This window comes from Bison bison, unplaced genomic scaffold (genome assembly GCF_000754665.1).
Source record: "Bison bison bison isolate TAMUID 2011002044 unplaced genomic scaffold, Bison_UMD1.0 scf7180017864348, whole genome shotgun sequence".
In the NCBI taxonomy this organism is placed as follows: Eukaryota; Metazoa; Chordata; class Mammalia; order Artiodactyla; family Bovidae; genus Bison; species Bison bison.
Genome location: NW_011494920.1, coordinates 277,286 through 293,765, shown reverse-complemented (window position 1 = coordinate 293,765; position 16,480 = coordinate 277,286). Strand labels below are relative to the sequence as shown.

General features: G+C 39.4%; 1 protein-coding gene across 2 annotated transcripts in view; it reads left to right on the top strand.

The window, feature by feature from the left end:
* INPP4B (inositol polyphosphate-4-phosphatase, type II, 105kDa) overlaps positions 1–16,480 on the top strand; it is a 717,001-nt gene that overhangs the window by 611,705 nt on the left and 88,816 nt on the right. For both annotated transcript variants that reach the window (XM_010854712.1, XM_010854713.1), the window contains 4 exons: positions 7,060–7,232; positions 8,477–8,600; positions 9,661–9,778; positions 15,231–15,371. In XM_010854712.1, coding sequence (XP_010853014.1) covers positions 7,060–7,232; positions 8,477–8,600; positions 9,661–9,778; positions 15,231–15,371 — 556 coding nt within the window. The remainder of the gene's footprint in view (positions 1–7,059; positions 7,233–8,476; positions 8,601–9,660; positions 9,779–15,230; positions 15,372–16,480) is intronic.

The window sequence follows — 16,480 nt, the reverse complement described above, 5'->3', positions numbered from 1 at the left end:
TCCCACCTGCCAATGCAGGAGACATAAGACACACAGGTTTGATCCCTGAGTCAGGAAGATCCCTGGAGAAAGGAATAGCTACCCACTCCAATATTCTTCAGAGAAGGCGATGGCACCCCACTCCAGTACTCTTGCCTGGAAAATCCCATGGATGGAGGAGCCTGGTAGGCTGCAGTCCATGGGGTCGCAAAGAGTTGGACACGACTGAGCAACTTCCCTTTCACTTTCACTTTCATGCATTGGAGAAGGAAATGGCAACCCACTCCAGTGTTCTTGCCTGGAGAATCCCAGGGATGGCGGAGCCTGGTGGGCTGCTGTCTCTGGGGTCGCACAGAGTCGGACACGACTGAAGCGACTTAGCAGCAGCAGTAGCAGCCAGTATTCTTGCCTGGAGAATCCCATGGACAGAGGAGCTTGGTGGACTATGGTCCATAGAGTCGCAAAGAGTCAGATGCAACTGAAGTGACTTAACATGCATGCATGCATGCATTATTTCTAGATTTGGCCTTGTTTCTTAGCTTTTGTCTCTCTGTTCACCTAAAATTTATATCTTCCTGTTTCTCCCCCCACTTCTACGTACTCCATTCCCTATGCCTACCATGGTGACTGTCCACTTGATTTTCCATTGTTTTTTATCATGGCTTCAAGCTCAACTCATGTGTGTGTATGCTTAGTGACTCAGTCATGTCCAGCTCTTTGTGACCCCAAGGACCGTAGCCCACCAGGCTCCTCTGTCCATGGGATTCTCCAGGCAAGAATGCTGGCGTGGGTTGTCATTCAATACTTACTTCCCCTTTATTCCTACCTTTTCCAAGTCTTTTTGTCATCTTAGCTCCATCCCCTCTCCCCTCCAGTCCCACTTATGACCTCCTCCAAGTTAGTTCATGGCTTCTGTTTACAGCACTCGGCATCATCAAACCAGACATCCCTCCCCAACTGTTCTACAAAGACTCACTGTTTTGGTGTTCACTCCCTATATACCAAGCAGCTTCCCTGACCTCCCTTTGCGTAGCTCTCCCTTCACGTGTTCAGGAAGCAACAGGACCATGTCTGAACTTGATCTTCTCACCAGAGATGCATTCTCTTGCCTCTGAACCCTTAACCCCTCTGGATGTGTTTTGTCCCAACTTTCTCAGCACTTATCATACCCTCCTTATATTGAAGGCATTGCTTTACACCTCTTGAGACTTTCTCTTCTGTATTTTAAGCTCCTTGAGGGTAGTGGTCATGAGTTTTAATATTAGTATCACCCCAGGACCTCATACTGAAGAGGTTCTACTTGTCTAACAAACGAGTATATAGTTGACCCTCTGTGTCTGAAGGTTCTGCATCTGTGGTTGGTTGAATTGCCAGATGTAGAACCTGTGGGTATGGAGGGATGATAGTATTACACCATTTTTTAGAAGGCACATGAGCATCCTTGGGGGTGAATATCAAGGGGTCCTGGTAGCCAGTCCTCCACAGATGCAGTATTTCTCATGATGGGCAATGAAAAAAAGGGGAAATTGATACATGGAGGGCAGCTTAGCATTTGTTAAAGACAGATGAATATAGATTTTTTTTTTTTAATTCCTGGACCAGAGCCAGGAAATGATTCATAACGATGGAAATGGAGTGAGGAAGACTTGGAGGAGGGCATTCTTAGTGGCCAGGGACGTCATTCTAGGCAGCTCGGCCTCAGCAGGTGCGTCTCGTTCCCTGATTACTCATCTGTTGTCTGGATTAACTTCATTTCTGTGTTCTGTAGCCCAGGATTCAGCTGATATTCGGAGCCCTCTGATGGCCAGGTGTCTAGGGTCTATGACCAAAGTTGCACGTGTGTATTATACAAAGGAGTCCTGCTGTAAGGTATCTGGAGAGGAAACCTTATCATTAGTGATCCCTCCAAGCACTGATATTCGCATTGTAAAACTGTACCCAAAACACAGCCGGTCACACAGGTAGCCGTCTCTGAGTCGATGTAGAGCAGTTGTGTTCTCAGTTGTGTTCTCGGCTGCGTCTAGCTCCTGTGTCCCCATGGACCATAGCCCACCAGACTCCCCTGTCCGTGGAATTTTTCAGGCAAGAACACTGGAGTGGGTTGGCATTTCCTACTCCAGGGGATCTTCCTGAACCAGAGACTGAACCTATGTCATTGGCATCTCCTGCATTAGCAGGTGGATTCTTTCTCATTGTGCCACGGGGGAGCCCTAATATAGAACAGAGGCCCTTCAAAACCATCGATGACTCTATGGGCAGAGATTTACCCACTCCCAGCCCCCAACCTCGAAACCACTGCCAGTTCTATGCCACCTGAGGTTTGGACATCCTGTCAAAAATCCTGTCAGCTGTGGAATGGGTTCCTCTCACAACCTTGGGAATTTTATCACCCTCCTTAAAGGCCATTCTAATTGTTCTGCTCCACATTTCATCATCTTCTGAACTTAGGTAAATCCTATGAGCCAGGCTCATATATTTCTCCTATCCCTTTGCATAAAGTTTAATGGGCAGGCAAGCTTTGAGCTTTTCATTTTTTTCCCAATGTCTGAAAAGTTGTGATAACAAAAATAATACTGGCTACAAGCTTCTGTGAAGTTAATTATTTTCAGTGAATGAAGGAGACTGAGCACCTGAGAAGAAAATGGCTCAGAAATTGGAAAGAAAACATTATATTCTGCTACCATCGGTTGGAATTTGGCCCTTTTATTTTCCTCCTGAGCAACATAAGAGCCATTGAGCTCAGAGGACGTGAACATCCTGTACAGGAAGTAGATGGTGTGTGGAGGAGGTGAAGGGGGCGCCCGGCCGTCATCCTTTGAATCCTTCAGTGAATTCACTCGAATCCTGTTAGAGAAGCGAGTCAAGGGCTGGAAAACAGGCTCTGCTTGGACGACTTCCAACACACTTCACAAAGCTCAGGAAAAGCTCAGCTAAGCCACACACATTTTATGCTTTCCTGAGGAAAGACTCTGCTTGTTGGTCTCAGGGTTAAGGAGTTTCAGCAAGTTTTTATAGAGATACTAAAACATTCTCTTCATATTTTCCTCTGTCACTAAAAGGAGCCCAGGGGATAGAATCAATGATGCGGGCACTTAAGTGTCTGCTGGGCCAGTTAGCTTCTGTGAGAGGTGTAGGCGCAGTGACTACACGTTGGCAAGCCCTTAGCTACCTGGCGTCTCTGGGTTTATCATACGAGTGTGTGTGTGTGTGTGTGTGTGTGTGTGTGTGTGTGTAACAATCTCAGCTGAAACATGAGGAAGCTAAACTCAAAAGAGTGGATGTGTGCATTTCAAGATTTTTTTTTTAAAGCCTTTTATTGAGCTATAACACATACTGAAAAGTATATACATCTTAAGTGAAGAGCTTAATGAATTTTTGCATATAATATGCACCCATGTAAGACCACTCACATGAAGACATAAATAATTTAGAGTGCCTCAGAAGGTTCCCTCATACATAAAAGGCACCACTTTTCCTTGTTTAAAGATAAGTCTGAATCTCATTTCAAGATTTCTTACTTGAATCTAGAACACGCAGAATGAACACCGTCTTCATCCATCCCAGAAAACGACTTTCCCGTCAGGACAAAATAAACCCCATGTAAATTGTGAAGTACGGAGAGACAGGAAGCCGTAAGGGATGATGTCACAGTGGTCTCAGAGTTGTCAGGAGCTGCTGCTTTTTTTGTTGTACCCCAAAAATATTTTTCAGGGAACAAACTTAAGCATTCGCTGTGCCTTTCTCAGAGTGATTTGGAATGCTCATTGAAGCAGAAAGGCCCTTTATGAACTGACTGCTTCAGCCTGTCTCTGCCCTGTCACACACCATTGTGTCTATTTCAGAACCTGAGATTTACACTGAGTGAATATTAACAGGGAAGAAAACCTGAAGTCATTGCAATTTGCATTTGCCAGTGAGATTTACCTTTATTTGCTAAAATTAAATTGCTTCTTTTCTAGGAAAAAAAAATGTACTTTTAGCTTTCTCATGTATACTTCTGTATAGGAAGCTTACTGCTATCTTTAAAACATTCTGCCTTGCTCACCAACTTGTAATTTTCTTATTCATCATTGTTTTCGTATATTGTCCTTTTCCTTAAATTTTAGTCATAAGAAGTATATATAATTATAGTAAGCAAAGACACTGGAAAGTGGTTAGTGTCAAATACCTAAGGGCACTTCTAGACTTAGAATTTCAGTGTGTTTATTTATTTTTCCAGGTCCTCAGTTTTATTCTGGTAGGACTAGATCAGGGGATCTCTTTCTTTTTTAATCTCATTGCATTTCTGATTAGGAATCAAATGGTTAAATTAGAGTGAAGATAGGTTTAGAAGTGACTAAAAAAATTATGCCGATGAAGAAATCTGTGAAGATTCTTCTTTTAAAGATCCTTAAGAAAAACCATCAGCTCTGTTTAATTTGAGCTGTCACTTAGTATCTTGCAAGGCGGGGTGGGAATAAGTTAATTTTCCACTTTCTGATAGAAAGAGCTTATCACACTTTTGGCGAGGTTATTGATCACTTGACACAGAATAGGATGCTAGGTGCCCAGACAACATGTACCTGCTATTTGGGAACTTTGCAAATGCGTAGAAGAGTGTAAACCAGTTACCGGAATGGAGTAAGTGACCAAGTAGTTTTACTTCAGGCTGATAAAGCAGCGCCATCTACTGCACACAGGCTTTATTCTGTGTTGGAGAATTCTTCAGTAGAAATTCATTTTTGCAGACCTCAACACAAAGCCAAATGGGTTTTCAGTCTGTTATCTTTTAAGATATACATCTGGGTCGATTTATTGAGATACTTGTTTTCCACGTGTATGTGTCTGCATATTCACATTGAGAACAGTAATCGAATAAGAGAGTGAAAGGTAAAACAATATAAATATGAAAACAGTATGAATATCAAGTATTTCTTCTTGATGTCTCTTGATGTGTCTTTTACTCTGAAAATAAGTCTAATGTACCTCCATTTGCCCTTTTATGTCTACTAATGACATAAAAATCAATAGTTACCCAGTGCCTATTTCAGTTGAACCACTGTTCATATTTTATCCTAAGCTGCCCACAAATGAGTCCTTTATTAAATGATTACAGATTTAATAGGCTTTCATTGAATTCTCTTTTCTCTAGTGTTTTTTATTCCTGTCATAACACTTAATTCTACAATATTTTAAAATAATAACTCCTAATGTTCCTAATGTATTTTGTATTACAACTTCACATAAGCATTTACATAGAGTATTAACAGGAGCATCTCTTTTTATTAAGTTGGGACCATTAATTATCCTTTCAACCATTTTGGTTTATTTCATCTAATCTATTATAGAACATAAAATAAGTAAGTGACGGTAGATATGGTGCAATAATGATTATGATTCTTTTCATCACTACCTATAACTCTTTCAAGGTCTTAACTGATTATTGACCATTCACATTACTCCCTCTGTAAACTGAGAAGATTGTATCACTTCAGATCTTGATTCACAGTTAATTTTTCAGCATGCGCTCATTTCTTTTCAATTGTATTTGTATTTGTCATACCACTGTCAATTTATATATTAATGGAATAGCACACAATCTGGAATTTATAATATTTGACATTTGTCAGGATTTGATTTTCAAATAGATTGAAATAGAATATAACTTGTTTCTATATCACATGCCAAAGTCATAATTATATAACTGAAACATGTTAAATTTCTAGGCATACAGAAAGCACAGATGGTTTCAGTTTTGTATCCTGATTTGAAGAAAGGCTATTCAGATTCCAAATACTGTCAAAAACTTGATTTTCTCATTCATACCTATGTGTTAAAAGACTTTTGTTTTATTTATTCCAACTTTACTCATTTAATTAAAAACTGAATATTTTATATGCTGTGATCCGGAGATCCAGTGATTAAAACAGAAATTTCTTGCCCTCAGTGAGTTCACTTTCTTGCAGAAGAGTATGGGCAAGGAGCTGTGAACACAAAGGAAAGTGAACCTGACCCAAATTTTAGTAAATGAGGAGGGGATTTAGGGGGGAAATCAAGAAGACTTCCTGGAAGAGAGAAACTCTGAATTGAGTCTGCAGAGAAGATAAAGTATTTGTCAGGAAGATAAGCAAGGGAAGAATGCTCCAGGACTGCAGATAGGATTTGCAGAGACACTGAGATGAGACAGCAGAACAGGTGTGGGGAAATTTGTCTGTTCAGCTCTCCTGGGACTCAAGGCTACAGATGAAAAAGCTCTGAGAGATGAGACTGGACACATAGGCAGAGATCAGATAATGCAGGGTCTGTCATGCTTTGGGACTTTGTTCTGAATGCTTTGGTGTCTTTAAAATAGTAAGGAAATGAAAGAGTGAGTGATGGAATTCAAATTGATTAGAAAGATCTCTGTAGCAACTCTGTTGAGAAAAGATTGGAGAAAGATATGCCTGGAGGAAGAGGAGTCACTCACAGAGCAGGATAGAAAGCAGTCCATGGGAAACGGATAACTGATGATGGGAGAGGGCAAAAGGAAGATGAGTGTTTGATGGGTCTTTGAAACCCCTAGACTGTAGTTCACCAGGCTCCTCTGTCCATGGAATTCTCCAGGCAAGAATACTGGAGGCGGTAGCCATTCCCTTCTCTGGGGGAACATCTTGACCCAGAGATAGAACCTGGGTCTCCTGCATTGCAGCAGATTCTTTACCATCTGAGCCACAGGGAAGCCCTATTATGATGGTAGAACTAATTTCATTACCCAGTAAGTGTGAAGACTATAGAAGGAGTCCAGGAAAACATGTTTCCAGCAGGGGAAGAGTTTGGTGGCATCATCCACCAAGATCCAGGCAATGCCCAGATTAGAGATGAGCAGAGAGGAAGAGGAGTTCTTCTATAAATGAGTGAGATAGGATCCAAGTGGAGAGTCCAATGGGTGGCTGGTTATAGACATCAGGAGTTCAGAGGAAAGATTGGGATTGGAAATCTTTTATCTTTGTAACTTCTAAGTATGGTGTAGAACGTCACTGAAAATAAATAAATTGGTTCTATCCTCCAAGACCTTCTTTAATCTATCTATCCCACTCTTCTTATGCTCTGTCCACCCCACAGAAGACTGGTATGAGCAGTTGTATCCCCTCATCCTTACCCTGAAGGACTGCATGGGAGAAGTGGTGAATCGAGCTAAGCAGTCCCTGACCTTCGTGCTCCTCCAGGAGCTCGCCTACAGCCTGCCCCAGTGTTTGATGCTGACGTTGAGAAGAGACATCGTCTTCAGCCAAGCAGTAGGTGCCTCTTGTTTTTTGAGCCCAGCGCACTGATGGGCTGTCAGATAGTATCCTCAGTGAGGAAAGAGATCTTCTTATGATAGTCTGCTTATTTTATTTTTTTTGGCCATACATACCACCTGGCCTGTGGGATCCTGGTTCCATGACCAGGGATTGAACCCATGCCCCATGCATTGGAAGCTTGGAGTCTTAATCATTGGACCACCAGGAAAGTCTAGTAGTTCGCTTTTTAAGAGGATCCTTTTCTTAAGGTATTGATACCCAGCTTTTCTTATTCATAATAGATACCTAGCTGAATAGAAACAGTGTGTGAGACCTTAAATATTTATTTCTGCAAAAAGGTGGCCAAGTCCCTAAAATGTCCATTGTTTCACAGGGCACAGAGTCTTTGAAGGAAAGAGTCCCTTGTCCTGGCCTCATATTATTCCTGGGGTTTCTGCACCATGCGCTGTGCAGAGAGTAGCCAGGACTGGCAAAAGGGATCTGTTTGCAACCCTTATTTCTACAGCTCCCTCATGAATTCCTGGACAGGGCCTTAGAATAGTCTGTTTTGTTGTCGCTTTTTGTTTTTGTCGTTTATATAGAAGTTTGCCAGGCCATAGTCTTGGATGAAGGCTGGGCAGTATCACCTCCGTTGCTACACCCCACCCTAGCCCGTGGCGACAAGGTTGGCCTCCGTCAGAATAGCCGTGCTCCCACTCCCCTCCTGTCTGCACCCATGACTGAGTTTTGCAGACACACACCTGGAGGGAAAGAGACAGAAGTCTGTCTTTGTAAACCATCCAGATAAAGGGAATAATTTAACCAAAATATCCCTTGTCCCCTATGATTTCATGGATGACCCAGTAGTAAATGGAGCGAAGTGTCAAGCACTTTGCTCTGCCTTACACAAATCTCTCCACTATGTTCTTTCAATGACTCTGTGGAATGAGAACTATTATCTCTATTCTTCATGTGCAAAAATATGTGAGAAAGTCTTGGAAGTGGTAAGTGACTTTTTATGATTTTACTGCCTGGTCTTTCCCTTTTCACAGTGCTGCCTTTCCCAAACTGTCCTGCAGCATGGGTTTAGACATCCGTGGTTTCAAAATGGATATATAAATAGTTACAATTTTGTTACACATACTTGGAAGTTTCTAATGAAGTCTGTGATGTCTCAAAAGTCTTAAATATTTTTAAATTAAAGCTCACTGACCCCAGGAATTTCTTCAGTGTTTTTCTTTTCTTTTTTCTTTTTTTAGCTTGCTGGATTGGTTTGTGGTTTTATCATCAAATTGCACACAAGTCTGTATGACCCTGGCTTCCTTGAGCAGCTTCACACGGTGGGATTGATAGTACAATATGAAGGACTGCTGAGCACATACAGTGAGTATTGCTTTGGTCCATGTTAAAATAATATCCCTATTCATAAGGCTATGTGATCCATAGATTCTTCAGTTAAACATAAAAATAAGAGATCAACCTTTCTTGCATCAAGCATTAGAGAAAGAATATAACTTTCAGTTCGTTATATTCATTCTCCTTGTCACTGTGCTTTTAACCTCATTATGTTTTGAAAATGGAATTATAGATTACTTCACAGTGGAGTCCTGAGCAACCATCTGGCTTTTTAAATATAAAAAGCTTTGCCAACCTAGTTTCAATGACTGGATTTTTAAAGTTCCCAAGTCTCTAATGTCTAGAACTGCCCTGTTCAATACATAGGTTGGTGTGGCAATTGAGCCCTTGAAACATATCTAGGCCAGATCAATAAGTCCTCGACATGCCCACCAGACTTCAAAAACTAGTGGAAAACAGTTTTATATTAATAATTAATGAAGAATTAATCATTGTATATTGATTTACAGCTGAAATGCTGTTTGGGATATATTGGGCTAAAGGAAAACAGTATTAAAGGTAATTTCACCTTTAAAATTTTACTCTAAAAATCTGACTTCTAGGATATTTAAAAGTATGTATGTGGCTCACATTATATTTCTTTTGCACAGGACTTATTCTTAATTACCTCCTCGTTAGGCTTTATTTTTTCAGGGTATTAAATATAAAGCTAGCATGAGCTTAGGTCAGTGATCTTCAATGCAACCGTTTCTATTTTCTAGAAATCAAATGTCAGTCCTGCCAAGGGAGAAAGATTTGCACAATACTTTGTGTCATCAAAGAATTAAAGCTTCTCTCTAGCCTTTCAGGAAAGGTATACCTCCTTCCTCCCTTCAAAAGGTATATGGACAGCTGGAGTCTATTGACACGGTTCTGATTTCACTGATGAAAACCTTCAGACTCAGGCAAATGTCCTTAGAATGGATTCACTGCATTCAGGAACTCATTCACTAAATTGTTAGAACAAATTCTAGCAGGGAGGCGGAGTACAAAGTGACATTCTCTTCAAATAGTGTATTTGTAACTAGGTTCCTTTGCCCCTGCTTAGGTGAGGAAATTGGAATGCTGGAGGACATGGCCGTTGGTATTTCGGATTTGAAAAAAGTCGCATTTAAAATAATTGAAGCCACATCCAATGATGTCTTGCCAGTTATAACAGGAAGGCGGTAAGTGGTGCCCATTTCCTAAACACCAAGCTTTGTTAGATATTTTTTACTAACCCCTGACAACAGAGTCAAGGAGAATGGAGATTTGGCTTGGAAATGTTTCTTTTGTTCTCTTTTCCTTTTTTGAATGAGAAATAAATGTAGGTAACATGACAGAGGAAGATACTGAAAAACTCCTAGAAGTTTCATGGATGTTTATAAATTGCACTATAGTGAAATAAATAGGATAATGCTCCCCCGTGAAATGTAAGGAATTCAAAGTAATAGCAAGCATGAGAAAAAACATTTTTCTTTTTATTACTATCTAGTCTAAAGCTCTGGATGTTTTTACTTTTGCTGGAATCATTTGCTTAATAGTGTCATAATTCTTGAGATGATATTAAATTCTGCTAAAAGCAGCAACATTTTAGAAAAGATGTATTTCTATGTCAGGGGCATATGCCACCATTTTTCTTAATTATTTTTGACAATTCACTGTCAGACTGAGATTTCCAAGAACAGTTTTAAATAAATAGCTTTGAAGGTCATTTTACGATGGGAAAAATATCAAATAATTAAGAAAAATGATGGTGTGTAGAATAGACCTCCAATAGAAGAATTACATCCTATGGATACATTATTTCAGTCAGAAGTCCTTGAAATTTTAACCATTCTGGCATTAGCACTTTTAAATGCTGCACGAAGATATTTGAAATTTGAAGTTTTCTCAAATCAGAGTGAAAAAAAAATGAATTTTCTAAAGAGAGCCCTTTTCATGCCAGAGAGAGATGAAGACACTTAGGTATGAAATATAAAAATTCAAACTAAACTTGTTTTCTTTCTATAATAAGCATATAATTATTTAAACATTTGTGTAAAGAATGCCCAGAAATCCATGGTTGATTGAAAGGTAAGTCTTATATATAAAGGAAAAACACATCCCTTTAAAACTAAGTATGTCAAACGCAGCCTAATGCTTAATTTGCCATTCATTGGAAGGAAAGGGAATAAAATTGCTCATATACATGCCTGGAAAACAGTGCCACCCTGTATTACTATGAAGATTATTAGCAAAGGTGGGAAATGGATACTTTTATCACAGTTTATAACCGAAGCTTACCAGGCCATTTGCTCTAGGCAGAGTGCAGATGTTTTTTTCTGAGGGAGTTCTTTAGACTGTATCTAAATTCAAAAGCTATCATATGGATGGGAATGAAACTGGAATGGCAAAATGAGCAGCTTGGCAATTTTTTTCTCCAGAAAGCGACATCATAATTGGACAGAATTTTCTAAAGCAACCATCTTACGACTAAGAACTAAATTTGTGCACAAATTTAGAAGTACTTATTCGTGAAAAACTGGTGTACATTGGATAAGTCAGTAGGAGTATATGGCATTTTTGCCGAGTTGCTCCCATCATTCCCGGCTCTGTCAGCACAGTTTTGTGAGGGCAAAGCAGGTCATAAAATCCGGCAGTCTCCTGCTAGAGGGGGCTGACTGGGTTTGGACCAGACAAGAAAAAGAATAAAGCACACTCTTGAAAAGTTGTTAGAAACAATGGTGACTAGATAACCACTCACAATAGCACCAAATAGAATAACTACATCAGACTAAATTTAATAAAGCACTCTAAGAAATGGAAACCCACTCCAGTATTCTTGCCTGGAAAATCCCATGGACAGGGGAGCCTGGTGGGTTGCGGTCCATGGGGTTTTGGGGAGTCGGACACGACTGAGCACGTACACCACACCTGATGGCTAAGTTGGTAAAGAATCCGTCTGCAATGCAGGAGACCCTGGTTCGATTCCTGGGTCGGGAAGATCCATTGGAGGAGGGATAGGCTACCTCCTCCAGTATTCTTAGGCTTCCCTTGTGGCTCAGCTGGTAAAAAATCTGCCTGCAGTGCAGGAGACCTGGGTTCAATCTCTGGGTTGGAAAGATCCCCCTGGAGAAGGGAAAGGCTACCCACTCCATTACTCTAGCCTGGAGAATTGCACGGACTTTATAGTCCGTGGGGTTGCAAAGAGGTGGACATGACTGACCAACTTTCATGAAGAGTTGGAAACAGAACACACAAAATAATGCTTCGAGAAGTTAATATGATCCAGTAAATGAAAGGACAGCCCGTGTTCATGGAGCTGGAATCCTCATTCATTATTGGTGGTCCTATCACTTTGGAAACAATTTGGCAGTTGCTGAAAAAGTTAACCTAAAATTGCTACATGACTCACCAGTATATTCCCAAGAGGAAATGTCCACACAAAACTAGTAGTATTTTTCAGAACACAGGTAGCCAAAATCATGAAGTAATCAAGTGTTCATCAACTTGAATGCACAGACAAAATGTGGTATTCCAAACAACAGGACACTATTCAGCAGGCTACTAACACAGGCTATGACACACATGACTGAAAAATGATGCTAAATGAGAAAAGCCAGACACGACAGACTATATGTTGCATGATTCTTTTTATATGAAACATGTAGAAAAGTAAAATCTGTAGAGATATAGAAAAAGATCAGTTGTTTCCTGGGGCTGACTTTGGGGTTGGGGTTTGAATGCAAACAGTCAAAGGAGATTTTTTAAGGCAGTGGAAATGTTCTGAAAGTGAATTATGGTTGAGATTGCACAACTCTATAACTTTGCTAAAACTCTGAATTATGTACTTAAAACAATGAGCTTATGTCAATTATATTTTAATGGAGTGACAAAACATAGGCAGAACACTCCGACATAAATCGCAGCAATGTTTTTTGGATCCGTCTCTGAGTGCAATGGAAATAAAAGCAAAAATAAACAAATGGGACCTAATTAAACTCAAAAGCCTTTACTCAGCAAAGGAAACCATAAACAAAACAAAAAGACTACCAATGGGATGGGAGAAAATGATGCAACTGACAGGGGATTAATTTCCAAAATATACAAACAGCTTATGCAGCTCAATATAAAACACACTCACAAATAACCTGATCAAAAAAAAAAAAAATGCGCAATAGACCTAAATAGGCATTTCTCCAAAGAAGCATACATTTGGCCAACAGGCACATGAAAAGATGTTCAACATTGCTAATTATTTTGTTGTTCAGTCACTCAGTTGTGTCCAACTCTTTGCGACCCCATGGACTGCAGCATGCCAGGCTTCCCTGTCCTTCACCTTAATCGCTAATTATTAGAGAAATGCAAATCAAAACTACCAAGAGGTATCCCCTCACACCAGTCAGAACGGCCACCATCAAAAACTAAAAATAGTAAACACTGGAGAGGTTTGTGGCGAAATGGGAACCCTCCTACACTATTGGTGGGAACGTTAATTGGAAAGTGGTATGAAGGTTTCTTAAAAACTAAAAATAAAGTTAACATATGATCCAACAATCCCATTCCTAGGAAAAACAAAAACTGTAATTCAAAAAGATTCATATACCCTGATGTTCATAGCAGCACTATTTACAAAAACCAAGACATGGAAGCAACTTACATGCCCAATGACAGATGAATGTATAAAGAAGATTGATGTGTGTATGTATATACATATATACACACATATGTATAAAATGGAATACGATTCAGCTATAAAAGAGAATGAAATAATGCCACTGGAAGCGGCACAGATGGACCTAGAGATTATCATACTAAGTGAAACAAGTCATACAAAGACAAGTGGCATATGATATCACTATATGCAGGATCAAAAAAATAATACAAATGTACTTATTTAAAAAGCATAAATAGAAAACAAACATGGTTACTAAAGGGGAAAGTGAAAGTGTTAGTAGCTCAGTCGTGTTCGACTTTTTGTGACCCCATGGACTGTAGCCCACCAGGCTCCTCTGTCCATGGAGTTCTCTAGGCAAGAATACTGGAGTGGGTTGCCATTGCCTTCTCTAGGCGATCTTCCTGGCACAGGAATTGAACCCATGTCTCCTGCATTTCAGGCAGATTCTCTACCATCTGACCCACCAGGGCAAGTGGCTTCCCACTCCAGTATTCTTGGGGTTTCCCTGGTGGCTCAGATGATAAAGAATCTGCCTGAAATGCAGGAGACCCAGATTCAATCCCTGGGTTGGGAAGATCCCCTGGAGAAGGGAATGGCTACCACACCAAAGGAGAATGGGGGGATAAATTAGGAGTATGGGATTAGCAGGTACACAATATTATGTTTAAAATAGATAAACAAGGACCTACTTAATAGTACAGTGAACTATATTCAATACTTTGTAATAACCTATAATGGAAAAGAATCTGAAAAGATGTGTGTGCATATAACTGTATCACTTTGCTATACATCTGAAACTAACACAACATTGTAAATCAAGTATGCTTCAATTTTTTAAAAAAAGCTATCATAAAGTGTATAATGTTTCACCTTCAGAACAATCTTTAAAAGCAGAGCAGACTTTACCAACTGAATCTTCTCATATTCCAGAAAATTTCGAAATAAGTAAATATCAGCTGTCTGTTAGCCAGTCTATTGTAAAGGACACTGAAAGCAATTTTAAAAAGAAAAATAAAGTGTCCATCCATCTGAGGGTAGTGCTAACATCCCTGCTTGCTGGATGGATGGTATTTCCCAGTTCTCTCGTTCAAAGCTGAGGTGAAAAACTCTGGCAGTCAAGGATTCAGAGTAAGCATCAGTATTATTATACTAGAGAAACTGAAAAGATTTTCATAGAGACCCGCCGATTCTCCTGTTCTTCCTTACACCATATATGTATTACAACACTAGCACTCTGTATGGTTCAGGAAACACACGGACTTTCCTTAATTCCAGGTGAAACTTGACATTTCTTTGCTCAGTTCACACTGGATCAAAAGATACTACATTTCAGAATATATAAGCATCTATTCTTCTTGACCTTATTTTGTGAATCCTAACTTAAATCTTCAACACTAAACATTAGGGGTAATTTTTAATAGAAATTTCCAATGAAAAAATACTCCCATGATAATGTGGAGAAATGATCAGGAATCACCAAAGGTTACATCTTAAGTAATAAAACTATTGCATCTCCATCAGGCCATCACAAACAGGGGGGTTCATCAATAATAACAATTAGGCTATGCTAAGAATGTTATAAATGATTTCATTCATTAGTTTCACTTTATTGAAAATCCATCATTTAATTGCTTTTCTTATCACTGAGACTTGGTTTTAAAATAATTAAATCAAGAAAACAAATATTGATGGTCTTATGCACATGGTATATGAATATGCACTAAATGTTCTTCGTTTCCTAAAACAACTCAAAGTAATAGAAGTAAATGTAAACACTTCTTTATGCCAAGTAATTTAATAGTGAAGTGAATGAAATGATTATCAAATGAATTAATAATAGCAAATAAGCAAACAGCAGCCAAAAACCTTAATCAGTGCTTTATTCCAGCTGTTCTGTTGTTTCTTTTCAATGACTCTATAGTAATACAATTGAGTGGAATAAAGCAGAGCTGCGTCTCTCTGTCCCCATCTCTCTCCAGTGAGCACTATGTGGTAGAGGTGAAGGTTCCAGCAAGGGTGTTTGAGTCACTGCCTCTGCAGATTAAAGAAGGACAGTTGCTTCATGTGCATCCAGTACTTTTTAACGTTGGAATCAATGAACAGCAGACTCTTGCTGAGAGGTAAGGGGTTCCGATATAAGATCGGTTCTTTTTTTTTTTTTAATTGTTATGAATATGCTGAGTAATTCCACATGTACATAGACACTGGATTCATGGGTAACATTTTCCTTTCATCCATACTAAATTCCTTGATAGAATTTAAGGATTTAAATTTAAGAATTTAATCTTATTTAATTTAAATAAGAATTTAAGGATTAAGGATAGACAATATTTAAGGATTCCTGGCTCATATCAAATTTAAATGTTGTAAAATAATAAGGAAAATATTGGTGTCAATACCAAAATATTCACATGGGTTAGCTTTCTTCATGTTTCCGAATACCTATGTGTGTGTATCAAATTTTAGAATTGTTTTATGCTCACATGTATTTCACCATTGTAAACTCTACTAATTGTGGCAAAATTTTCTGGACCTAAAACATGTTATCCTTTCCTTTGTTTTATTTACTAAAATAATTGTTATTGGAGGATGCCAACACATCCTTTCATAATAGTTTGCTCAGTTAAATGACAGATGATTTTATGTGATTTCATAAGTAATTGTAACAAACCATTTTTTAGCAGGTAAAGGAATTAACTTTAGCATCTCATATGGTTCACATGTAGAGATTATCAAAAACAGATAAGAGTTAAGGTTCACAAAATACATTTTTAAAAGATTCTCTAAAACTTCTTACAGAAAGAAGTTACTGCCTTGCTATAAAGCCTGGCTGAAAAAGCTCCCCAAAGTTAAACTTTTGGAGAGTATTTAAAATGCTTCCTTATCTATAATTTAGTCTCTATATATCTCCTGCTGCTGCTACTAAGTCGCTTCAGTCGTGTCCGACTCTGTGCGACCCCATAGACGGCAGCCCACCAGGCTCCCCCGTCCCTGGGATTCTCCAGGCAAGAACACTGGAGTGGGTTGCCATTTCCTTCTCCAATGCGTGAAAGTGAAAAGTGAAAGGGAAGTCACTCAGTCGTGTCCGACTCTTCGCGACCCCATGGACTGCAGCCCACCAGGCTCCTCCGTCCATGGGATTTCCCAGGCAAGAGTACTGGTGTGGGTTGCTATCGCCTTCTCCATATATCTCCTACCCCCATAGTTAGCTACTGTGTTCTTTGCCATG